Source organism: Poecilia formosa, unplaced genomic scaffold, assembly GCF_000485575.1.
Source record: "Poecilia formosa unplaced genomic scaffold, Poecilia_formosa-5.1.2 Scaffold123, whole genome shotgun sequence".
Lineage (NCBI taxonomy): Eukaryota > Metazoa > Chordata > Actinopteri > Cyprinodontiformes > Poeciliidae > Poecilia > Poecilia formosa.
Window position 1 is genome coordinate 464,172 of NW_006800062.1, and position 24,176 is coordinate 488,347.

The 24,176-nt window shown below is 39.7% G+C and overlaps 1 protein-coding gene across 4 annotated transcripts in view; it reads right to left on the bottom strand.

Moving 5' to 3' along the window:
• Positions 1–2,576: 2,576 nt before the first annotated feature.
• Positions 2,577–24,176, bottom strand: part of msrab (methionine sulfoxide reductase Ab) — a 76,640-nt gene continuing 55,040 nt past the window's right edge. For all 4 annotated transcript variants that reach the window (XM_016675944.1, XM_007561112.2, XM_007561111.2 and 1 more), the window contains 2 exons: positions 15,948–16,054; positions 2,577–3,995 (listed from right to left, as the gene is read on the bottom strand). In XM_016675944.1, coding sequence (XP_016531430.1) covers positions 3,822–3,995; positions 15,948–16,054 — 281 coding nt within the window. In that variant the 3' untranslated portion in view covers positions 2,577–3,821. The remainder of the gene's footprint in view (positions 3,996–15,947; positions 16,055–24,176) is intronic.

Here is a 24,176-nt window from a genome sequence, read left to right on the forward strand (position 1 = left end):
ACTTCTCTGGGCAGCACAGAGACGCCGCTGTGCTCTGGTTCCTGGAGCCCCGACGCTCTGATTGAGACCGTGTGCCCCTGCAGGAACCAGAGGGAGGGGAAGGGAGAGCATGGGAGGGGATGCAAACACATCTGGCATCTGAAAAACCCTGCACATAGCTGCTCATATCATCAGGAGATAAATGTACAAGCAATTAAAAAAAAAAAGAAAGTAGAAAACAGACATATCTAAAGCATGCCTGCTGGAGCTCTACAATTTGGATGAAGCAATTAAGTGAGGAGCAGAACAAGACGGCACAGCCATTCTCCAGCTGGTAGGACAGCACAACTCCAAGCTATTGTTCTATTTATACATCCTACCAAACAACGCCGTGCTGATGTCTGAAGAAACAAATTATATTACTGCAAAGCACATGAAGAGGAAATGCCAAAAAAACAAAGCAACTTTCAATCATGTGTATAAATACTGCACAAAAATAAGTTAAGATCTATTGATGTCGTCAAAGGGAAGTTAAATAGAAAGCTGCGAAAAGGAGGACACAATAGAGAGCGTATCAGTGCAAGACATTTTGCGTGGGTGCACGGCTGTGCAAGGTGTCTTTTTGGTGTCTTTTTGCTCGTTTTGCGTGGGCGCTCCCCTTTTGCATTAGGCGGCGGTACAGGACGGCGTTCGGAGCTGCTGCTGCTGCTGCTGCTGCTGGAGACGTGTGTTTACGTGAATGCGTGTGTATGTGTGGGTAAAAGTGCAGAGAACCTCCGATAAACAACCGACACGTTTATCTCCACGTCTCAGCCCACTGTTTCACAGCGCCACCTGTTTTCACAAACCTGCTCAATCCTCCATTAGGAGGGTTTTTATTGAACCGATTAACTAAGAGATGTGTATTCTTAAAACGTTTCAGCGAGAGACGCAGTTTGTGGCCAGCTGTGGGGCCGTTATAAGCCCATCTGCAGACAATAGGCTCTGTCTGATGGGCACACAGCCTGGTTCCTGTCCTGCCTCGCCCCACTGTGTTTGTGTGGATGCCTATATGACAGTACCATGCATTTCCATGCCCCTTTTTAACCTATCACAAAGACACCACACACTCCTGCAGCTATTTCTAAATGTGACTCATTTTTGCATGAAATTTTCGCAGCACATCTCGACTCATTCTGAACCTAGTGTGTGTGTGTGTGTGTGTGTGGCAGAAATCAGCAGCAGCTCGCTGAGGCCACTGGTGCAGGTGGCGGAGAAGCTGATCACTGATCCCAGCCTGCGATTAGAGCTCGTCGAAACCTGAGGAACTCAACAAGCTCGTTTTATTAAAAGGTTATCTACTGTTAAAAATGAAAAAATCAAACTGACATGCAAAGTATAAGCAGGCTCTGGAAAACAGCTTGTTGGCCAAACCACACACAACTCTGAGCAGTTCGATCAAGCAAGCCGCAGCTCCACATGCCTCGACACACACACGCACGCACGCACGGCTCCTGCATGCAGACACATGCAAAAATATCTGCCCCAATACTAAAATAGGCCCGGGGAGGTTGCACCTGCACCTGTGCCCTGGTCCACACCTACACACAGGTGTCAGGATGTGACACATACACACAGACAGAGAAAGAGATAGCGGAGAGGGAGGGGGAAAAACAAGAGCGGGGTGAATCACACTACTGCGGTCGACCAGAAAGCTTTTTCTAGATATCATCTCTGTATTTTGGATTCTAACCATGAGTGTGATTTTCATTTTTAACTACACTTTCACAGCCGTGTGTTTAATTTTAAAAACACGGCGTGCAGAACGGTTTCCGGGGATTTCTTGTTTCTTTTCTGAATGATTGTATTTTTAAGATGTTCAGCTGTAAGTTGTTTTTCTTTTAATTCTAATTGTGGTTTTGCAAGAAGTGGGGTGAGGGGTTCAGCAAAAACCGAACCAGACAAAGAGCACAGAGGCTCAGAGTTTCTCATTCTGCTTTCCAAAATGAGTCCTCTCTAAACGTGTGTCTGAGTCACAGATGTTCCCTCGCTGCTGTGGCACGTCCCTTCTCAGACGGGACAAAATAGTTTATAAATATAGCATAAAATAGTGGGCAGGTGTGTGCATAAACAAATATTGATACATAGAAAAAAAAATCATCCACACAACAATCAAAAATATGGAGGAGATTCAGTTTATTGTTTCTTAAATGAGATAAGAAATGTCCTTTAATTAAAATTTATATGAAATGTTATAAATGACAATAGCAATAGAAAACTGGATATAAAGCAATAAAGCAATCAATTTATATTTAGCAATTGTTTCACAGTTATTGTACGACATCTGACTCAAAGCACCTTTATGTTTGTTTTCTATATTGTTTTAGTTTAGAAAATTTACATAAGAAAAGTTTTGATAATGATTTTTAACATGAAAAAACAAAGTGAAAGTCGATCATGTTTAAGAAATACCGCCACCGTGTGGACATTGAGTGCAGCTGCAGTCCAAACATTTTGACTTATTCTCTAAAATAACATCAGGTCTCTGTTTTACTTTAGTTTACTGATTCATCTTGAATGTTTTTTTTATTTTTGTAAAAGATAAAGAAGCACTCTCATGTTATAAATGTGACTTTTGCAACACATCTCCACACTTTAGCTGAAATTCTAAATATATAATTTCAGGCTTATTAATAGTTCCAATACATGTGGATAACATAAAATTATATAAAAAACACCTTTTATGTGCACTCATTGGCCATTTTATTAGGTACGCCTGTTAGATTACCTGGAAAAACTAACAGTGACTCAACCAATCACATCACAGAGTGAAACCTGGGAGTGGGAGAGTGGAGCTAATAAAGTGGCCGATGAGTTTCTATCATGCAACAACCATCCAGTGGTTAAATGTAGATATACTGGAATTAAAAGTGGGCGACATGAAGATCTTGGGTCAAAACACAGCAGAGAGATGGCGTGATCATCTGTTCTGTGCTCTTGCTCTGATTTATCAGTTTTTCTTTAGCTTCACAAATTAGCTGTAATGTAGCAAGAGAGTGTGTTACCTGAGAGGTGTTACTGTTTATTTAAAAAAGTAAAGTATAGTTCTGAGCTGAAGGAAACGTTCGGAGGGAGAGTTAACACCAGAGAACCCTGGGTGTTGTGCAGGATAAAAATCAGATGGGTGGAAATTTTTTAAATGACTCACCATGGTGTCATTTTTTACACCACAGAAACCTGACATTTTATCAGAGGGTGCTCACTTTTGTTGACTAGAAGTCTTTTTTCCCCCCACAAGTTGGAAAAATTGTGCAAACTAATATTAATCTGTTAATCTGAAGATGTTTTCTGTCCGTTGTGTTTTTCTTTCTGAGCTTTTTTAGGAAATGGTGATAAAATGGTGATTCTGACTTTGATGTAAAAAACAAACTGAAAAGGTTCATGGAGTGTTCTTGTCATGTCGCCCACTGCTAACTGGAATCATGTAAGTATTTTCCAGTTTGTCGTAAATTTCAGACTGAATATGCAAAAGATAATAAAGAGTAAATATGCATTGACTGTTATTTCTGTTTCAACTTCTCTGTTGCATTTCACATCTTTAGGTTCTGTTGCTACATACATGTTAAATCTGTCACTAATTCCATTTCCTTCTTATCAAAGCTCCACTTTTCTTCCGTATTTCGGTTTCTTTACTTTATTCCATTGTTTTATTTTCAGTCTACTGCTTTAAACTGTGATATTTTCACAAATTTTAAATGTTTTTGATATATATATTTTAGCATATTTTAAGGATGTTGCTTCATTTTATTGCTTTTTGCTGAACAAAATTCCTGTTTGGTCATACAATCGCCTCCACACACGCCTTACAGCTCCTCCTTGCTGCCTCCGATGGGACAGGAAACCCCGGTCCCTTTAAGGCCACAGTATCCTTTGGGGACCTTCTTCAGGTACTGCTGGTGGTAGTCCTCTGCGTAGAAAAACTCCTGTTCCTCCAGGATCTCAGTGGTGATTGGACCGTAGCCTTTCTTATCCAGTTCCTAGAGACAAAACATGGAAGTGTAAATCCAAGCAGCAGAAAAAGTCAAATGAAACCATCAGTGCTGAAATGTCTTCATCTGCAGCAGAGCATTCCCAGAGGTTTCCTCCCAAACATTCAGGATTCCTTTTTTCCCCCAAAATGACACTTAATGCATCCTTTAATCTGAAGTATGCTGATACTGACATTTAGAGACAAAAGCCTCATAAAAAAGATCAAACTAAAAATAATTTAATACACTGCATAATTTTTAAATCCGTAACATTTTTATTTATCTGTTGAATTCATATAATACATAAGTAATCACAATTATTCTTACATAATTGTGTAGTTATTTATTTTTAATTAATTATTTTTTTTAATTTCTTTGCTCCTGTCCACCAAAAAATAATTCAAATTGTCACTTTGACTGTCACTACAACTATAAAATCAAACATAATACCTCTAAAACAAAATGGTTCTAATTATTTGAATATGAATTATTTCACTATACATTTATCTAAATGATTTGTATTTAACCTAAATCTTTAATGTTGAAAAACTTTTTAAAAATTGTTGCATTCAGTTGTGTTTTACTCTGGGCCAAAAAGTTCCATAATCCAGTTAGTATGTCATTTTTACATACATATTTGTATATGTAATAAAAAACATACACAATAAATAAAATTGCATGTACACCAAAATTATAATTAAATTTTGATTGAATTAGATGTTAAAATCATACTACATTATTTCAGTATTTAATTATTCCACAAGGAAAACGAGACAGTTAAATAAATCTATCTCAAAGAATTTTACTTAAATAAAAAAAAATCATGCTTATTAATATCGTTTTAAATTAAATAAATAAATAAATATGTTTATATGTATTCATTTAAACGTTTAAGTATTGATAAACCTGTTTATTATTTTAAGGAATTGTAATTTTATTTGAATGTCATTGTAGTTACAAAGCATACAAAGGATTTTATTTATGTGTTGAATTTTCCCTCACAGCTGTGAATTTTCAACATTTTCATTTTACGCTCCTCAGTCCGACTGCAAAGTGACACTAGAAAGGAATATCAGCTTCTTCTTATAGTGCAGCAAGCCTTCTGCGGCTCTCTGTAGGACAAAGATTCAAAGAGTATCCGCTCGCTTTGAGAACTCCTCAGGACATTTTCACACTTACCTTTTTCTAAACATGACGAGAGAAACCTTCAAACGCTCTAAAACAACGCTTTCTTCCACACACTGAGCCTCTAACAGCTATATCAAAGCTATACCTGCTGCGCTGAGTGGTTTTCTCCATCTAATAATACAAGCGTTCAGTCCTCTATAGATCGCTGCTGCTGGAGCTGACGAAACAAACTGGAGGAGCACCGAGACTGTTTGTGGGCAACAAGTAGGTCTCTCTGCGTCAGAACAGTTTGCAGCACTCTGGAGGTTTGTTTTGCTTTGTGGGGGAGTACGCCAAGTTCAGCAGGCATCAAGAGAAAGAAGCAGAGCGTGTTCGATACGGGCTCAACTTGTTCTCATCAGCCTGCATCCGCTTTCTGCAGGATTCATAGACTTTGCTCCTCATAAGGAGACAAAAGTTTGTATTTGACATGTTTGCAATGTTGGCCAACAAACAAAACTTAAATTATTTGAGGAAAGCATGCCTTCTATGGGAATTTATTTTAAAGTGACAGTGTGTTACTTATATATACAAATATATTTGTTTGCATGTTTGTTGAAACTGTCACTATGTTGTAACAGATTGGTATGAAACAGATAATCAGTGAAAAACTGAGTTTCTCTGGCTTCTGCCAGTGCTAACAACAACCAATCAGAGCCAGGAGGCGGGTCTTAGTGCTGTCAATCATGCCATTCACGCCCTCAGTGTCCTCCCCCATGATTCGCTACAGCTTCTCCCCGTTGTGAATGCTAAGTTTAACTGGCAGATAAACAGTTGTTTACCCGCCATCAGAACATTTACAGTGTTGATTGACAGCGCTAAGACCCGCCTCCTGGCTCTGATTGGTTGTTTTTGGTTGGGAGCGGTGGATTTCTTTCAACAGCCCAGGAAGGATGATGAGGTGGAGATGGAGCTTTTCACAGATCGTCTCTTAAATACTGTCACGACATGCTTAAGTTTTGATCAAAGTTGTAGCTTTAAGGTTGTTAAACGTTGCTGTATAAAGACTGCAACTTTAAGCTTTAAATGCTGCCAAATCAGACAAATGTTTCAAATGAAGAGCTTACATGTGAGAAGTGTGTAGTACATGTTCATGCTGCTTTGAACAGCATGCCAGAAGATAAAGAAAGAATGCATGTTTCTGCAAGAGATTTGTAAGTACAGGAGAAAAACACAAAAAAGAGTTCAACAACGGCTGTGCTCTGTTCTGACAATGCTGAGGATGTTAAACTTTAATGAAAGGAGCTCTATTTAAAGATTCATTACAGCCTCGCGATCCGATTCATCTAAGAGTAAAAGGAAATTTTTATTTGAAGAGGATTAAGATGAGATTATAGAGGAAAAGGTCAGACAGCTTTCTGAAAATGGAGCCGTGGGCAGCGTGAGACCTTTCAGTGAGATAACCATCAGAAACGGGTCAAGAAAACCTAACGGACGAAAAGGAAACATTGTTGAACTCGTCTGAGGAAAACATTGACCTCAATTATGTCTTCTCATTGAAAAACACAAATTTGAATCCGAATAATGACTTTGACTGCTTATAGCTGCATTTTAACAAATTAGATTATCATTGAAAATGTTCATTTATAATTTACACAAACAGTGTAATGCATCCAAGCATTTGTTTGAGCCAATTTTGATTATAATGGCTTAAAGCTGATGAAAATCCAAAGTTAAGTTTCAGAAAATTTTGACAAAATGGCTACAGTAACACAAAAACTTAGGACAACTGAAGGGTTTTCCTTTGTTCTCAGACATGATGACTGCTTGGTTGTGGCTCCTTTAGCCTGAATTAGTGGATCAGTGCAGCGTGACATGGAAGGATCAGCCTTGCTTTACTACTGACCCTCAGCTTGTCTGGTGGTGCCGTTCCTGTTTGCTGACCAACCAATCACAATGATCCCATGGCCACAAGCCGCAGTGTACCGATAAATAAATCACCCAATGAACTGGGCCGTTAACAACAGTAACCTCACTGTTGCCAACTCTGCAACTTTCTTGCTGTTTTTAGTGACATTTCAGATAAAAATAAATAAATAAAACAGTATCGGTCAAAATCAGAAATGGCAGGTCAAAACTAACTTACAAATAACTTTTCAGCACAACTTAGGCACTTGTTTTAAGTCAATAATTCTTTAATACTGAATTTAAAAAGTACCAGCTATAAGTGAAAAACGTCAGTGGAGCAAAAACATTATAACTTATAATATGGGAAACGTGTTTTGTTGCACTGGTTGATTATTTTATCAATATTAAATAATTATTGACATAAAACAAGCTTCTATATTGTGCTGAATGGCACATAATGGCACATTTTCTCATGTTATAAGTGAAATAATCTGCCAGTGGAACTATTACTTTTTTTTAATCAATATTAAGGAATTATTAAATAAAGCTTCTGTAAGATAGTTTTGTCTCATTTCAAGTGTACTGAAATATTTGCACTAGAGGTTAAACCAGAAATACTTGGAAAGATTTCAGTGTAACATTCGAGTTAACAGAAAAAAAAATCACGTAAATCTATATATGGTTCGTGTTTTTGATGGGAAAAACAAAGATAAACCATGTTTTGATTACACTGAATTTTATCCAGCACACTTATTTCATAATGGAAACTTTAGCAGCTCAGTTTGAGGGCACCGCTGGTTGAGAGTAACAGCGGTGTTGTGTGTGTGTTTGTCCACATGGAGGCAGTGTCGCACCGGCTCAGCGTGGCAGAGCTGGGACTGATGCAGAGGAGTCAGTAAATCAAAGCTCAGAGCCCCACAGAGAGGTTGAGGCAGCAGCTGACCTCTAACTCCTCAGCGGCTGCTGCTTCAGTGTGAGGGCTCTGGTCTCCCTGCAGGATCCAACCAGCGCAGCCTTTAACAAATACAGCAGACAGATTCACTTCACCGCTGCACACTATGCACATACCGCCAGGAAAGGCCATATTTTGATGATTTCAGGCAGCAGGGTTGTGGAAAGCCGGCTGACGGAAGCACAGAGCTGCACGCCGTGGCCTAATTAATCAGTTATCACCAACAAACCACAGTCAGCGCCGCAGAACCCTCCGGGGCGTTCTGGACGGCCAAGGAAAGGTTTGCTATTCCGAGCCAAACACACACCTCCACCCTGACGCCCCCGCACCACTCCCTCGCTCTCCATCCAAGCCTCTACAGCAGTCACAACACGGCAGCCATTTTAGATCTATAAATCAGAATGCATGGCGTCATGTCACTGTGTATAACCTTATGTGGCTTCACTTTCTCTCTCTCTCACTGCAGCAGCGGCAGAGGAATGGAGGAAAGAATATGGAGGATAAAAGCGTCCAACATGGAGAGAAGCGGAGTTAGCTAGACGTCTTCAGGTTGATGCTAATCGGGATGTTTGGACTGAAGCTGGCGGACCCGTTCAGGTTCTGTGCATTAGTGGCTGAAAAGCGACAGAAATCATCTCTGGAAACCACCTAATATTGGGATGTGAATCCTAAATGTAAACTAGAAGCGCATCTCTGCCTCGGCTCAGGAGGTTTTAGGAGAAAACCGGAGCGAATGTGAACCAAATGTGGTTAAATTTAATGTTAAATTCAGAGTTAAAAATCTCTAAGTCGTCCTGAGTGAGAAAAACATCCCTGAGTGTGTGCGGCCAGAGCGGCGCTCACTCAGCCCAGTCAGCCCTTCCTTTCTTCACGCCTGTCGGAAACACTCCCATGTCAAAGACATGGCTGAATGGGTGCATCCCTCCTCCTCCTCCTCTTCTTCCTCCTCCTCTTCCACTCTCTCCATCTCCTGATGGATTTTCATTCTCTTGCTTTCTCTCTCTCCCTCAGACCAACGCTCCAATGTCCTCCCTGCTTCCCAGCCAAGCGAGAGAACCCCTCCGCCCCCCAGCAACGTCGCCGTTGCCACAGAGGCGACCCCGGGACACAAATAGGACGTGACACCCCGAGAGAGGGGCAGAGGTGGAAGAGGAGGGAGGAGGAAGAACATGTACTCTCCCTTCTTCTCTTCTTTACCCCACAGTCTTGTCTCTGTGCCTCCTTCCCTCTGAGGGCCTTCAGCAGAACAGCGGTGGGGAAGACAAGTGCACTGACGTAGAGTTTGTGACACTCCATGACTCACAGTGAAGACATCTGAAGACGGATACGACCTCAATTTGACTGTTTTCTCAGCTTCGCTGCAAAAACACGAAATCTTACTAAATATGTTTAGTCTCGTTTCTAGTGCAAATATCTTAGTACTCTTGAAATAAGACAAAACTATCTTACAGAAGCTTTATTTAATAATTCCTTAATATTGATTAAAAAAAAGTAATAGTTCCACTGGCAGATTATTTCACTTATAACATGAGAAAATGTGTCATTATAAGTAAAATAATCTGCCAATGGATCTTGTACTTTTTTTATCAATATTGAGAATTTATTTTATTTAGGACAAGCTCGTACTTCTTGCTGAAAAGTTGCTTCTAAGCTAATTTTGTCATATTTCATGTAAACTAAGATCTGCATTAAAATTATACCAAAAACACTAAGTAAGGTTTTATTTTTTTGCAGTATATTTTCCTAGCAGAGCAGTAATGGTACTAATATAAATCAATTCAAATTCAAAAATACTCTTTTGATCCCAAAGGTAAACTAAGTGTTGTTGTAACTCGTATTAATTCAAAATTCTTCATAGAGTCATTGTAGATGGTGATGGCTGGAACAATCTCCTGTAGCGGTCTGTATTACAGCAATTTTGAAGACGCCTCTGACTAAAGACAGTGTTTCTCTAAGACAGTCTCAGAAAGAGGCTGGTCAGGGGGGTCTATAATTTTCTTTATTTTATGTAAAAATTGCAAATATGTGCAAAACAACTTCAAACATATTCATGACTCTGATACCTCATATAAGTAAAGCTAAAAGATAGCTCTCTAGTTATATGAGATTAAGATGAAACTTTTGGACCTGGATGCAAAGCACAGCTGTAAACGAACACCGTGAAATTGTGATGGCTGCATCATGCTGTGGGGATGGGTTTCTGCAGTAGGACGGCTGAAGTGAAGGACAGATGAAACTAAATGCACAAGAATCCTTAGAAGAAAACTGATGCTGGACATACAGCAGTGCGACCATGAAATGGTTCAGATCGAAGCAAATGTGTGTGTTTTGATTGCCTAAAACTAAATTTAAAAATAGAAAAGATGGTAGAAACACACCCAGAAAGCTTTCAGCTCCAACTGCAGTAAAAGGAAGTTTTACAAAGTAACAAGTCAATGTGGAAGTCCCACCTGTGAGATAAAGAAAATGCATATTTTTCCTCTCACTTCTCAATTATGAGCTACTTTGTGTTGAAATAAAATGAATATGTTGTAGTTTGTGGTTGTATTGTGACAAAATGTAAATAAATTTAAGGGGTTTTAAAAACCGTAACTGCAAAAGGTAAAAAAAAAATTAAAACAGAAAGCAAAGCAAAATTAGTGCATTACTAAAGATATGGACTGAATTTAGTTTGCATTTAAGAAGCAGAAAGTCTTAGCAGCAAAGTTTAGATGTATCAGAGTAAATATGTAGATTTTTTTTCTCACAAAGAAATAATTTAAAATGAAATCTGCTGGATCACTTCTGTTAAATCTTGTATTATTTTTACAATATGAAACTGAGTTCTGTGTAACAACATGTTTTCTAGGTGCAATCAAATTTTTTTTATTTTGTCCACCATGTGTTTTTAAAACAGACCAAACATTTACAAAATGTGTTTTAGTAATTAAACGGGTTAAGCTTCCAGCACATGCAGCAGCTTACAGCTGGTGTCCTCTGAGCACGGCTCTGATTTTCTCTGCATTTCAAATACCTTAAACCTGGGAATTAAGCTGGTTTTAGGTTTATTTATTAAAATAAACACTATATGTAGCGCTAAAGTTAAAAAATGAAAATAAACTGCAAATTTCCAACCGAGATGAGCTCATTTAAATAAATCTAGAAGTTAAAAAGACAACAGATGAAGGGATTTCCATTCCCATCCTGCTCCGGATTCCCTTCGCTCTGATCTAAAACCGGAGTGGCGTCGACTGCAGCTGCACACCTGAACTCTGGAGTTCAGAAAAAAAAAAAAAAAAAGCCCTTCAACATCTTAAAAATGTAAATACACTTTTGAGCACGCACTGCACACATCAAAGCTGCTCTACGGTGAAGAGGCGCTAGTAATAGACAGACTGTGGCTCAGCCTGGAAATACATGAAAAAGCCTGACATGGTGCAAGCCGACGAGCGCGCTGCAGCCCCGGGGTCGCCCTCTGTGACCTCAGAGAGGCAGAGACGGCAGGACGCAGAGAAACAGATGAAAAGATGAAGATTATGAAGAGGAATGAATGCAAATAAAACACATTTAGCTGTTGGAAAAAAAAGAGGAATGGAAGATAAGAAGGCATCCTGAAATGTGCCCGACGGATGAAGAGATTTTTATTTTCTGCTCTCCTCATCCGTCTTTCCCTGCTGCAGCACGGGTCAGGATCCATTTTAGTCAGGCTCTAATCTTCGCCGAGCCCTCCTACATTTTGTGAGCGAGGAAGCCAGCACTCCTACATCCCTGGAGCAGAGAGGGATGCACGTGCTTTTTGGAGCGAGGGGACGAGCGCTTAAACTTGTTTTATTGTTGTTTTTTTTTTAGGCAGATGTGAAGCGGAAGAAAGAAAATCTCAGCAGGTCCGTCCTGATTTCACGTTAAAACGCGTCTGAATAGAAATCCCAGATTAAGAACAACCCATTTCATTAACGGACGTCTCAGTAATACCGATCAGTTTATAGGAAACGGCAACAACTTCTGCAGAAATTGAGGAACATTTGGAATATCAAAATCTCACTTTTGAACACTTTCCAGAAAATAAAAAGCAAAAATAAACTTGACTAGAAGTCTGATTACAAAACCTGCTGATGTTCCCCAGCCTCAGGCTCCTGCATGTCACTTCTAAACTCAAATGCCTTTTTTTCCCCTCCACTCATCATCAGAACTTCACTCCCCCTTCCCTCTTCATCCCGTTTTCAAGCTCATTAAGTTGGGATGCTTTATCAGAGGGCACACTCCCTCCTCCAAGGCCCGACACACACACATGTGCATGCACAAACACGCACGCCATATTCAAAGCTAGCTTGATAAACCCTATTGTTCATACATGCACACACACATATAGGAGCCCCCGTTCATCCATTTTTCTCTCCAAACCCCTAACCCATCCCTAAGCCCCCCCCCAGCCCCCTCCGTCTCCTCCTAATCAACTCTTCCCATCCCTTCTCTCTCACCCTCCACTAAACCCTACACCCCTCACCCAGCTCTGGGGAGACACTTTCAGGCAGAGAGGGAGGGATGAAGAAGAAGGGGAAGAAGAGAGATCGGGGAGACGGAGAAAGAGAAGCACTCCTCCTCTCTGCTCTGCTGCCACAGCGGCTGGGCTACAGAAGCCTTTGATGTTCTGCAAATTTCAAATTTCATTACAGAGAACCCCCTTCTCCCCAGCGCCCCCCCCTCCTCCACTAACCCTCCCTCCCTCTTCGCTCTTGTGCTTAAACAAGCTTTTCTGCCTCACTCTCTTACCCCCCCTCACCCAAACCTCCCCCTCAACGCTGAAGTTAAGGAACTGAAAGCCCTGCAGAGGAGACTCCTCATATGGGTTAATTATTCATTGGGCTGCGCCTGTATGTGCCAGATGTATGTTTGTGTGTGTGTGTGTGTGTGTGTGTGTGTGTGTGTGTGTGTGTGTGTGTGGGCATGTGTGTGTGTGTGTATACGACTATGACTCACGGCCCCGGCAGTGGGCTGGAATCTGGATTTTTGCGATGCCTGTCTTATCTCTGGTCATCATCCACTCCCTCTTGTCACTTCAGTGAACGAGGCTTCGTTTCTGCCGCGAAAGTCTTCCAGACCCCGAACGCAGCAGGAACGCCTTCATCTAGCTTCGTCCTAAGACAAGTGTTTGAGAGCAGCGCGCTGCCATCTTGGTTGGGGTTGTGTCAGCCGCTTTAGGAAGATGGGAGCCCCAGTGGCCCGTTGATGGGAGCGAGGTGACGTTAAAGTGCTTGACAGATCGGTTGTGTCAGCAGCGTTGGTGGGGAGAAGGAAGGAACGAGTCTGAATGTGTGTAGAAATGCGTTTTGAGAGTCTCTGCTGTAAACCTGCCTTGAAATCAATAAAACAAAAATAATACAACTGTGTTTTAATATGACCCTGCATGGTTTTATAAGCTTCTGATCCATGTTATTACTGTAGTTAGGCAGTAATATGGTGATTCTGTGCACCACATTATCTAAAAATAGCAGATAAAACAGAACTATATGTGTGTGTGGAAATACTTCCTTTACTCCGATACCCTTAAATAAATTCTGTATTAAAAGTCATCTAAAAATAGCAGATAAAACAGAACTATATGTGTGTGTGGAAATATTTCCTTTACTCCGATACCCTTAAATAAATTCTGTATTAAAAGTCATCTAAAACAACCCACCTGAGTGTATCAACCAGAAAGTATCAGGAACACAAAGGATCACAGCAGACAGGTCAAGGAGGGAGATATGCAGATGATCAAATGAGTGTTGGGTTTTAAATCAATATTTCAGGCTATGAACATCTCACAGAGCTCTGCTCAATCCATGATATGATGATGGAAAAAGACTTTTAATCAGAGAAGCCCATAAAACTTTGGAGAGATACACAGCTCAGGTGGGAGAAACCGTTACCAGGACAACTACAAATCATTTCTTTCCAGAAGTGCAGCGAGAGGAAATCCACTGTTGAAGGGAAGCAATAAGAACTCGTTTGCAGTTTGTTAGAGACAGAAAACAGATGGAAGAACCTGAACACAACATAACTCATGATGAAGCACGGTGATGGGAGTGTCATGCTCTGGAGATGCTTTTTATTCAGCAGGGATGGAGAAGGTGACCTCAAAACTCTTTTCATCATCGCCCGATGTATGAGGAAGGATTGTCTGTTTTTTAGTTTTTTGAGACATTAATCTGCAAGCACTGAAGTGTCAAAAATTGCAGCAACATTAATTATTATATAATTAATTAAGTGTAAAGTCGATTATAATAAATTGCTCTGCCTGCACAAAAAAGTGCTTTTTTGTTCATTCATGGCAATAGTAAAAAAATAAATATACATAAAAAACACACAAAAATATTTACTTTACACCTACAAATAAAATAAAAATAAATATCCAATTGCAGCAGTAGCGTCTTAAAAATGCATTTTGAATAGAAGTCAACAAAATTAGCCTATGCATAAAACTAAAATTATAAAAAAAAATATATAATTAAAAAAATCACAAAACCTCATACATTTTAAGACATAACTTGAAATATGAAATCTTTTTTTGGCTCTAGCATTATAACTGAGTTAGATACACAAACTAGTTCTATAGACAATCCCAGACTAGAATATTCCACATTGATTGCAGATTAAAAAAAAAAAGTTGAAATTCCTCAAACACTCATGTCTGAAAAATAGAAAGAAAGACTGATAAATATTCCTTATGATCTCATTTTGCCTTGTGAACTCAGTATCTCCACCTGCTGGATGTTTTGTTACACACCTTTTGTGTGCAGAATTTTAATTGGCTTTAATTGGCATTTCATGATTTAGCTGCTCAGTTCAAAGCATGAGAAGTAACTAAAACCCATGCATTGAGTTTTAGTTGAAAAGATAAAGATAGCTCCATCAGCTTTAATGAGGTTTATGTGTTTCAGGAAGTCAGTGTGGGACATGAGGTCAGCAGAAAGAGACAAAAATGTCTCTTCAGGTTTTGTGAACATTTTTAGTTTAGTTCAGGTTTTGATGTGAATGTACGAAGTCTGAGTTGCACATCTCTTAGTCTCATGATGCCTAAAACACTGAGGGTGCCTGGTTTATAAACACAGAACGTGTGCGTGTGTGTGTGTGTGTGTTTCAGTTGACAGCCTGTCAGCATTGACGGCCCCCTGACATGGCTTCTTCCCTCTTTAGCTTTTTCTGCTGTCCTTCCCCGCCTCCCTGTCCCTCTGGACCCAGCTGCCAAAGCTCCCCTAACCCCTGACCCCAGCTCAAGGCCAAGGTTGAGAGGTTGTTGCCACGACAACATAGCAGCCCTCTGATCCTTGCCTGCTGACCCAGAGCGCCCAACGTAACCAGGAAGATGGTAATTTGCTCTCCTTTGCCCCCCGTCAGCTAGTCCATGAAAGCCATTTAGAGCTGAGAGGAGGAGAATGAGCCAAGAAGATGCAGGGATCAATTTTAAATGATGGATGGATGGACAGATGGACTGAAAGAACAAAAGGGGAACGCGTGTGCTGCTGAAAGGAAATCAGTTGGGATGACCTATTGACCCTCCTCCCTTCTTTCAGCTTAAAAAGATGGAGATGAGTTTGGTCCAAACAGAACTTGTTTTTTCAAACTAAGAGGTCAAAACTTAAAGCACTGACTAGTTATTGTTATTCAAATAACAAAAAAAACGGTTAATGAGTGAAATAAAGACATCAGCTGCATGAACTTATTCCTATTTGTTGAAGTGTTTGTTTCCTTTTACCCTTTTGTCAATTCAAACTCACATGGCGATGCCATTTTAACCAAATACTTTTATTTTGTACCTGTAACTAAAGCAGATTTCAACCTTGTACTTAACTTACGTTTTAGTAAGTTAACCTTAGTTTTAGATACATGAATTTAAAACTATGTGCAAATACCATGATTTAGTGAGTCCCATACAAGATCACCATTGTGAGCCATCTAGCACTCATCCAGTTTTAGAAAAATCCTAACAGGACACACACACACACGTTGGCTGGTGTGTGTTTGTGTGTGATCACCTTCTGGAAGGCCTCCTTGCTCTTCAGTGCAGCCTCCTGCTGAGCTGGGCTGGACGTGTAAATGACTGAACGATACTGAGTGCCGCTGTCATTGTGCTGCTTCATGCCTGCAGAAAACACAAAGCAGGATGAACACAGCAGCTGCACGAGGGAAGAACAACCAGAGGATGGAAACGTTCTGCATGAATACGTCACCACGCTGCATTTTCATGAAACAAGAAAAACTGCCAATACCAAGTCTGAGCTTCGTTTCATTTGCCACGCTCAGGCCTGATTAGTCCCGGACATGTTCAACCTAGAAATCCCTTCAGTAGAACTTGTCTGACAGCATAAAGTAGGCCACATTTTGTTTAAAAGCAACGTCTTTTGAAAATTACATTTTGTACGTACTCAGATTATCTTCTTCTAGTATAATTGTTTAGCCAACCAGAAACGAGCAAAAAGGAAAAACAGGACAATTCACAAGAATCTTTTTACAACACTGTAAAACATAAGATCTAGATCTGATAGATATTACTTACTTTTCTTTACTCTTTTTAATTTCTTAATTAATGCCAAATTGGTTTGGATAGTTATTGTTTCTTAATAAATCAGATTCTCATAAAAAACTGTGGTTTATTTAATTGACTGACTTTGTTGAAATCTTTAAGTATCACAAAAAGTAAAAGCAGATTTTAATTTGCAGAGGAGCAAATAGGACTGTAGGTAGATGCATTTTCGTCTCCTATAATCTGAGAGACGCTCTCAACATTTTCATCAGATTTACATCAGTGGGTTTGGAAGGAGGCCAGGCCCAAAGCACCTTGATTTAGAGGGCTAAACAGCTTCCATCACTTCTAAGGTTTTAAGGAGCTACAATCCTGAGCAGCTCTTGCATCAAGGAATGCATCAGTGTGCAACTCTCTGCTGGCTGCAGCGTTTGCTTTTTGTCTGATTCTTAAACTCATCCATAACTGGAAATGCTGCCGTTTCGGACTGGTTGTTATGAGCTGCAGTCAGTGGAGGCTGTAACAGAAACGCCTTGCAGCCAACTGAACGCACCATCAGCTCCCTGCAGCGTTCTCCTAAAGAGGAACTTTTCCCTTTCAGGACTTTTCGAATGTTTCTTATTGTGTTAGGTAATTTTCTGGCACTAATTCAAGGAGAAGCTCTAGCTGTAAACCCAACAGTGATTGCTAATCACCTTATAAAGTTGACGTGAGAACGAGTTGGCAAACGGCTTCTTGGTTGCACATCAAACATGCACCAGTGTTGGATTCCAAGCTGTGTTTGAGCTCATCCAACAGATCCGAGTTTCAACATAAAAAAATAACCTCCTGTGGGAAATCATTGGCTTTTCAATCACTAAATGTTCAATAAATAGTAACTCAGAGTGTCCAGGTTGGGTGATGCTTTTCAGAGCGGCCATATGCCAGAGCTACAACTGAACTAGATGTAAGAATTGGCACAGAAACCAAAACTGTTTTTCTGTGTAAAACGATAATAATTAGCTGATGGTTTTTATCAAGTTTTGACATCTTTTACATAACAAAGTGTAAATCATTTTACAAATCGGCTAATAATATCAATTATAATAATACCATATCATAATACTGCCCACATCAATCTAAGAAATGCATATCAGTCCATATTAGAGTTGGGGTAGACAGACACACTTTAATAAACAAATATTTACATTACTTATGAAATGTGCTAATTTGGTCTGTGGTTATATTATGTAATTATATTTTTTGAGTTTTACACAGTCTACCTACAGTGACAGTGGCTCTGTGTGTAGAGTAGTCATCCTGTGATCAGAAGGTTGTAGGTTCGATTCCAGCTTCATCAGTGTATAAAAGTGTGTGAATGGGTGAATGTGACTCCAGTGATCAAAATGACTGGAAAAATTCAGTCCATTTACCATTATAAAGTTATTCCCTCATCAGAAACAAACCTTTGATTCTTTCCTGCATGTCTGAGACATCCTGTAATCTCCCCTGAAATCCATTCAGAGTGCAGAAACGCAAGTTTTTCAAAGTGTTAAACTGCAATGTCAAATTTCTTTTACGTCTTTTTTGATGTATGAAACATTTTTATAACAACTGAAGTTACTGTAATGTACTATAAAATGGTACTATGTGCCTGTAAAACACAATGTTGCCCCAGAAGGACGGAGGTAGCAGTGATGTAAGACTGCTCTGTAGCTCAGGCTCGTCTCCCCAGAGACGAGTCGGCACTTCACACATTGGGACATGTTCAAAACTGCTCACATGGCATTGTTAGCGACAAGCAACAACTTCTCAAACACTGAGCTGTAAAGTTTGGATGAGAGGCGAAAGGTGAAAAGAAACGGGAGAAAAGTCCAGCTGCATCCTAGTAAAGCACTTCTGTTTGTCAAGACCTGAATAAGTGAGAAATTAGAAATTCAACATTTGTGCAATTTTATACAACAGAGCTTACATTGACCTCAGTGCGATTTACTCTGAGCCTTAAAATCTGGCATGACATTTGGCAAGGCTGGGAATTACCCAGAGGATGCATTAAGCACTTTAACTAAGATGTCTGTTACTTCTGGCTCCATTAACCCAAGATGGCCGAAGCCTGACTACCGAAACCGAAGCCTCAAAGCAGTGGTTGAGATTATGTTGCCTACATTTATCCGTTGTAATGAATGGATCAGTTGTGATCACAGTAAGTTAACGCTGCCGTAATACATCAGCAGTACTGCTGCGTCGCCTTTCTGTGTTCACCACGGGAGAGTAACAATCTCCACTGACACAGAAAACATCTCCTTGACACAGTAATCTGCATATCTTGTTGTCTTTAGATTAAACGTTACCTTACATCATGGAATGTCACAACCTATCTGCGAAGCGGCCTGCTGGAGCGGAACGGCCATAAGTATTCATCTGGTCGTCATTCAAATCAAATCAGACAAGCAACCAGCGGCTGCTCTGTGACACACACTGAATAAACTCACAAGAAGGGATGTTTGCTGCCTCAGAGAATCCGCTTCACTCAATGTTCCTCAATAAAACTACATTCTTGCGTGGTTCAAATATGATGAAAATGTGTATTGGAGGGGAAAAGCTGAATTACAGAAACCTATGCTGGCAACATTCAGGGGAAACATTTTTCAAATACAAAGATTTTGAAAACAAAGGGGAGCAGCAGTTACTGTAGTTGTGATGTCAGTTCATGAATTCATCCTACAACTATTTAAACAAAACATTAACTTATGAATCATGTTGGCATCAGTAACTTTGCATATCTTTTTGCATAAGAGCCAGAGGAAATATTTCATTTAAATATCAATTGTTATTGGAGAACTTTCCTTTTGGTTTTATGAAGCAATAATACATTAAATAATTCAGAACATTACAAATGAACTAAATTTTTTCTTTACATCTCAATCCCAAACAACATCCAGATGTTTTCCAGTAAAACCACTTCCTACATTAACATTACGGCAGCGGATCGTGCAGAATGCTGCAGAATTTCTCACCCCTCCAGCGTTTGCATAGAAATTGTTTCTGTGAAATATTGCTGAGTGATGATGCAATTCTGCTAAAATTTACTTCACTAAAGTTAATCTGTGAAAGTTTTTATATTCTCACAAGGAGAGCAGACAGTTCCTAAAGAACAATGTCACAACTATGTTCCAGCAAAAAAGAAAAAAAGTTAGCACTGTGATCAGACGCCTGAATTAAACAATAAAAGTGAGTTGCAGTTTGTAAAAGTTTTCTTACCCTAAGATTTATTTGCTTTCAGCTCTTTTCAACAACAAACTTATTGATGTTCCATTAGATTTTAATTGCTAGGCTAACAAACATAACTCAGTATTAGGAGGAGGAAGGAAAATGGTCTTTGAAAATGTTTACAAATAAAAATCAAAAATTTGTGGCACGCATATATTCAGCCCCTTTAATGTCATACCGCAAAATAAAATCCAGTGCAGGTTATTGCTTTCAGAAGTCACTTGATTAGTAAATATAGTCCAGATGTGTTCATTTTATTCTCGGTATAAAAAACGTACGACCCATTAGGCAAATCGTTTTGGCCCGACCCAGACCAAATTTTGGGTCTAAATTGTAGCAAGAAATCAAACTTCTAACAAGTAATTTGATAAAGCATTTGAAGACTAAACTATCTATATGGCTTTCATTATAATTTATTAAAACACTCTGAATAGAGAGACTATAGGCTTAAAAAGAAGAAGAGTCGCCCTGTCCTACATAAAGTAAATTTGTTTTAAAAAGCTAACTGTGAGAAGCATTACGTACCAATTTATTGGTACGATCAGCATCAGTATCTGTGAGTACCTAAACAGAAATGCTCATACTCATAAGTTTTCCAGCTAAGAAAACCCAGCAGATGGCATCGAATAACGGACTTACAATACCCAATACGAGGATGCAAGCAGCGACAGTGGAGAGGAAAAACTCTGCTTCAGCAGAAAGAAACCTCCAGCAGAACCAGAACCTGATTCAGTACGAGCGACCATCAGCCACGAACGACTGGATGTTTGACAAGACAAAGCGGATACACAAAAAGAACCGATAGAGACTTTCAGAGTTATAAAAAGTAAATAATGGAAGAGGGGGAATGTTTAGTTGTTGGCAGCACTATCTCAGCTGATGTTCTCCTCCTGGGAGCAACCACAGGTAAACAGAACATCAGACCAGAAGAAAGAACAAAACTGAGAGAAAACATACAGAAACAGTTTAAAAATGAGCAAATGATGCAATTTAGAGAGTAGTAGAAGAAGAAAGTAGCAGAGTAAAATATATGTCCATAATTGTCTCTATAAGATCCTCGTCTCCATGACTAAAAATCAAACAAAACCCCCATAAAAAGAAAGAAAAAAATAAAACCTCCCGCCTTCGCCTCACTCTCTCCATTTTTAACAGCCCCCTTCGTTATTTTCTACATCCATCAAAGGCGGCAGTAATTATTAATGAGAACCTCCCTGTTCTCTCTGCATTATGCATGAGAGCCTTGCCTCTGAAAGCAGAGGGTAATGGGGGTGGACAGAAGAGGAGGGGCCAGAGGTCACACATGTGCACACACACATGCACACACTGCCTTGAGGGGTCACTGACCTACGCCCGGCGAGCTGAAAATATTAATTAATAGCCCCTCCCAAAAACGGGAGAATTTTAACGTGGCTCCTTTAACTTACACGGAAGCTAAAGTCAAAAGGAAGTGGGAGGGTGGAGGAGGCGGGTGGAGGGGGTGTCACTAAGGGAGTAACTCTCTCCTGGAGACAGTCATGCACAAACCTAATGTACGCGCAAACACTTTTGGTTGTCTTCAAACCCGCTGAGAATTGCTGCAGCTCTGTAAAATCTCTTCCAGTGTTTTTGTTGCAAGGAGGGAAAAAAATGGCTCCACTCAAGTTGTCCCTGCTGGCTGCTGGGGATAAAAGCCTGTCATTTCCCCCACAACCAACTTTCCCTTCAGGTCTCTGCTTCCAGATTTTGCTCTAACTCTCCATTCTCCTCCGGCTCGAGGCTCGTCGCTTGTTAATGCGTGTCCTTCTAGACTCCGTTTGTAACTGTCTGAGCCAAAATCGAAGATTCTGTAAAATTAGGGGTTTGAGATGATTCGTCTTGCAGAAAGCACATTAAAGTCTCACCTCAGTTCAGTTTTAGAAGATAGAAATATAATAAGAAGGTATCAGTTTGAAAATGATGTTGATATTGGAAAGGAATGAGAGACTAAGATTTTATTTGCTTCTGAACTTTCCATTATTTTCTTTCTGAAGTAACTGGCTGCGTTTCCATTGTACATAATTGGGCAATTTCACATTTCGAAAATACATTCACTTAATGGAAACACACCATTTTCAAAAAAACTCATTTGTTGATTAAAAGTATCAAAATTTGCAAAACACTTTTTTCCAATCATATGAATCACATAATCAACAACCGGATGTTGCCACTGGCAGAAACCATGAAGAAGAAAACAACAGGAAGTGGTAGGAGGATGACGGCGCGCCGCCATTTTTAATGATTTATTAAAAATGAACAAACTTATTTTTAATTTAAGTACATGTCTTATTTAATGGAACCAGCACAATTGCAAAATTTTATTTTTTCAACATTAGCAGAATACTGATAAAGTTTTACACACGTCTGTAATGGAAATGCGGCTCCTGATAAACAGAAAGCCCTGACCTGCTGCTGGTGTCCAGTTATTGTTGGTGTTTTTCTATAACTGGCACGTTTTTGAGCATGAAGGAAGAATATTTGATCTCAAAATTATTGCACAAAGTCTGTCCAATTAGACGGTGGTAAAGTGAACAATAATGAACAATCTAATGAATTTTCTTTTACGTCTTTTTTCCTCCCCACCCTTTTATCTTTTCATCATCCTCCCCTTGAATGCAATATCAACCCAATAATATATGTAAAAACTGTAACCTTGCCCCCCATCCGTTCCAACATCAAAAGGAGATTACTTAATGTTGATGGGGTTTTATTTTTGCTTTTTTATTAGAGAAACACACAGAAAGACCTGTAATTCCAGATAGATGCAGAGATCCCCGTACATGTGTGATAGTAGTAGTGTTTGTGCCGTGCCCTGCAGGCCCGTTCCGGCTGTGTGCGTGCCAGCAGAGCTCTCTCCTCCTCCTCTCTCCTCTCGACTTCTATTTTTGCCCTGTTCTTATGTAAGCCGCTGCTAACGCGCTGGAGACAGAGGCAGAGTACGTAGCAGGGATGGTGAGAGCCTCCCTGGTGGACACACACACCTGCACACACGTCCATACGGGCTGCGTACGCATGCAAAGGCACGGAAAGGGGAGCAGAAAGCGACGTTATGCTTGCACATACAGAGGCAATATTAAATCACAACGGTGACTCTGCACATGACACATCATGCACATTACCACAGTCGTTTTCTAGAAAGGGGAGCACATCTCGCTCGGTTATTATCTGATTGCTCATTAAATACACAGAGAGACACAAGCAGGGTGAGTTTACACTCTGCAGTCGCTTCACGCGTTAAAAACAGCTTTATTTTCTGTTTTTAGTGGCGCGGCGCTCTCTAACATGATCACTTCATGGTTCTGGGCGCGCTGTCAGAACACTGTAACTCTGGCCCTTAACTGTTTATTTTTAGCTGCTTCTAAATGGAATAAGTGAAGCTTGCTGCCACTGCATAAGATCAAAATTTTTACTCCTCAAAATGTATAACCGTCAACATTAGACAGTAGTTTTACTCAGCAGCTTTTTTTGAGGCAGATTTCCATAAAAATTATGCTCATCAATATTAATGGATTCTAGAACAACTCCACATATTTTCATTTCGTTATACTTATTGCCTTTTTAAAATTAGATTACAATAGGAGACGGAGCCAATCAGATCTCATATCAGTATAAATTACTGGAGTAATTCCTGGATCAGATATTGGACTTTCCATCCTCTAAGTCAAACAGCATGGTCCTGTGTTGCTGCAGGTCTTATTTTTCCAGATTGTCAGGTTTTATGTACTGTGGTAGAAAGTCAGAGTACCCAGAGAGAACGCATGCATGCATGGGGAGAACTTGTAAACGCCATGCAGAAAGACCCTCGCCCAGATTTTGAAGTATGAACACATGGAAAGCCCCACCGTCTTCTGAGATATTCCAGTGTTAAAAGTAAAAAATAAAAATAAAAAAATGCAAGATTCATACATGCTTTTTGCAAACACTTAGAGTGGTGGGGATTGCCTCTGTGAAGAGACAGCAAACTGCTACAAGAGAAGCAACTAAGAGCTTCAGAAAGAGCAGGAAAGATAACTCAAATACAGAAATTTGGTTTGATTTTTTTCTGACTATGTAGGACATGGAAATGTCTGCAGCCTGTAGAGGCTATTTTATTGTTTTTTGTGTGTGTTTTGTTTTCAGATCAAACATCCAAAGTCAGGAACTTGAAAGTTGCATTTTACTTTTTTTTGTATCCCGTTTGGGACAAACGAACAAAGATCCATTTTCTATTGTTTCCCACTGCTTCTCCTGCTCTAATAAAAATAAATAAATAAAGGTAGACCCCAGTGCATGCTGGTCATATCCCAGTCCCCGTTCTCTTTTAGAAATGGTCCCACCATTTTTCAAAGAACAAAACAAAAAATCTAACAATTACATATACCTTATAAATAAACCAAAAACATAATGTAATCCAAATACAAATGTAACATAATTCAAAGAAACAAATAATAAACTGATCTGATAGCCATCTATTTTATGAAAGACTCAGTACCACACA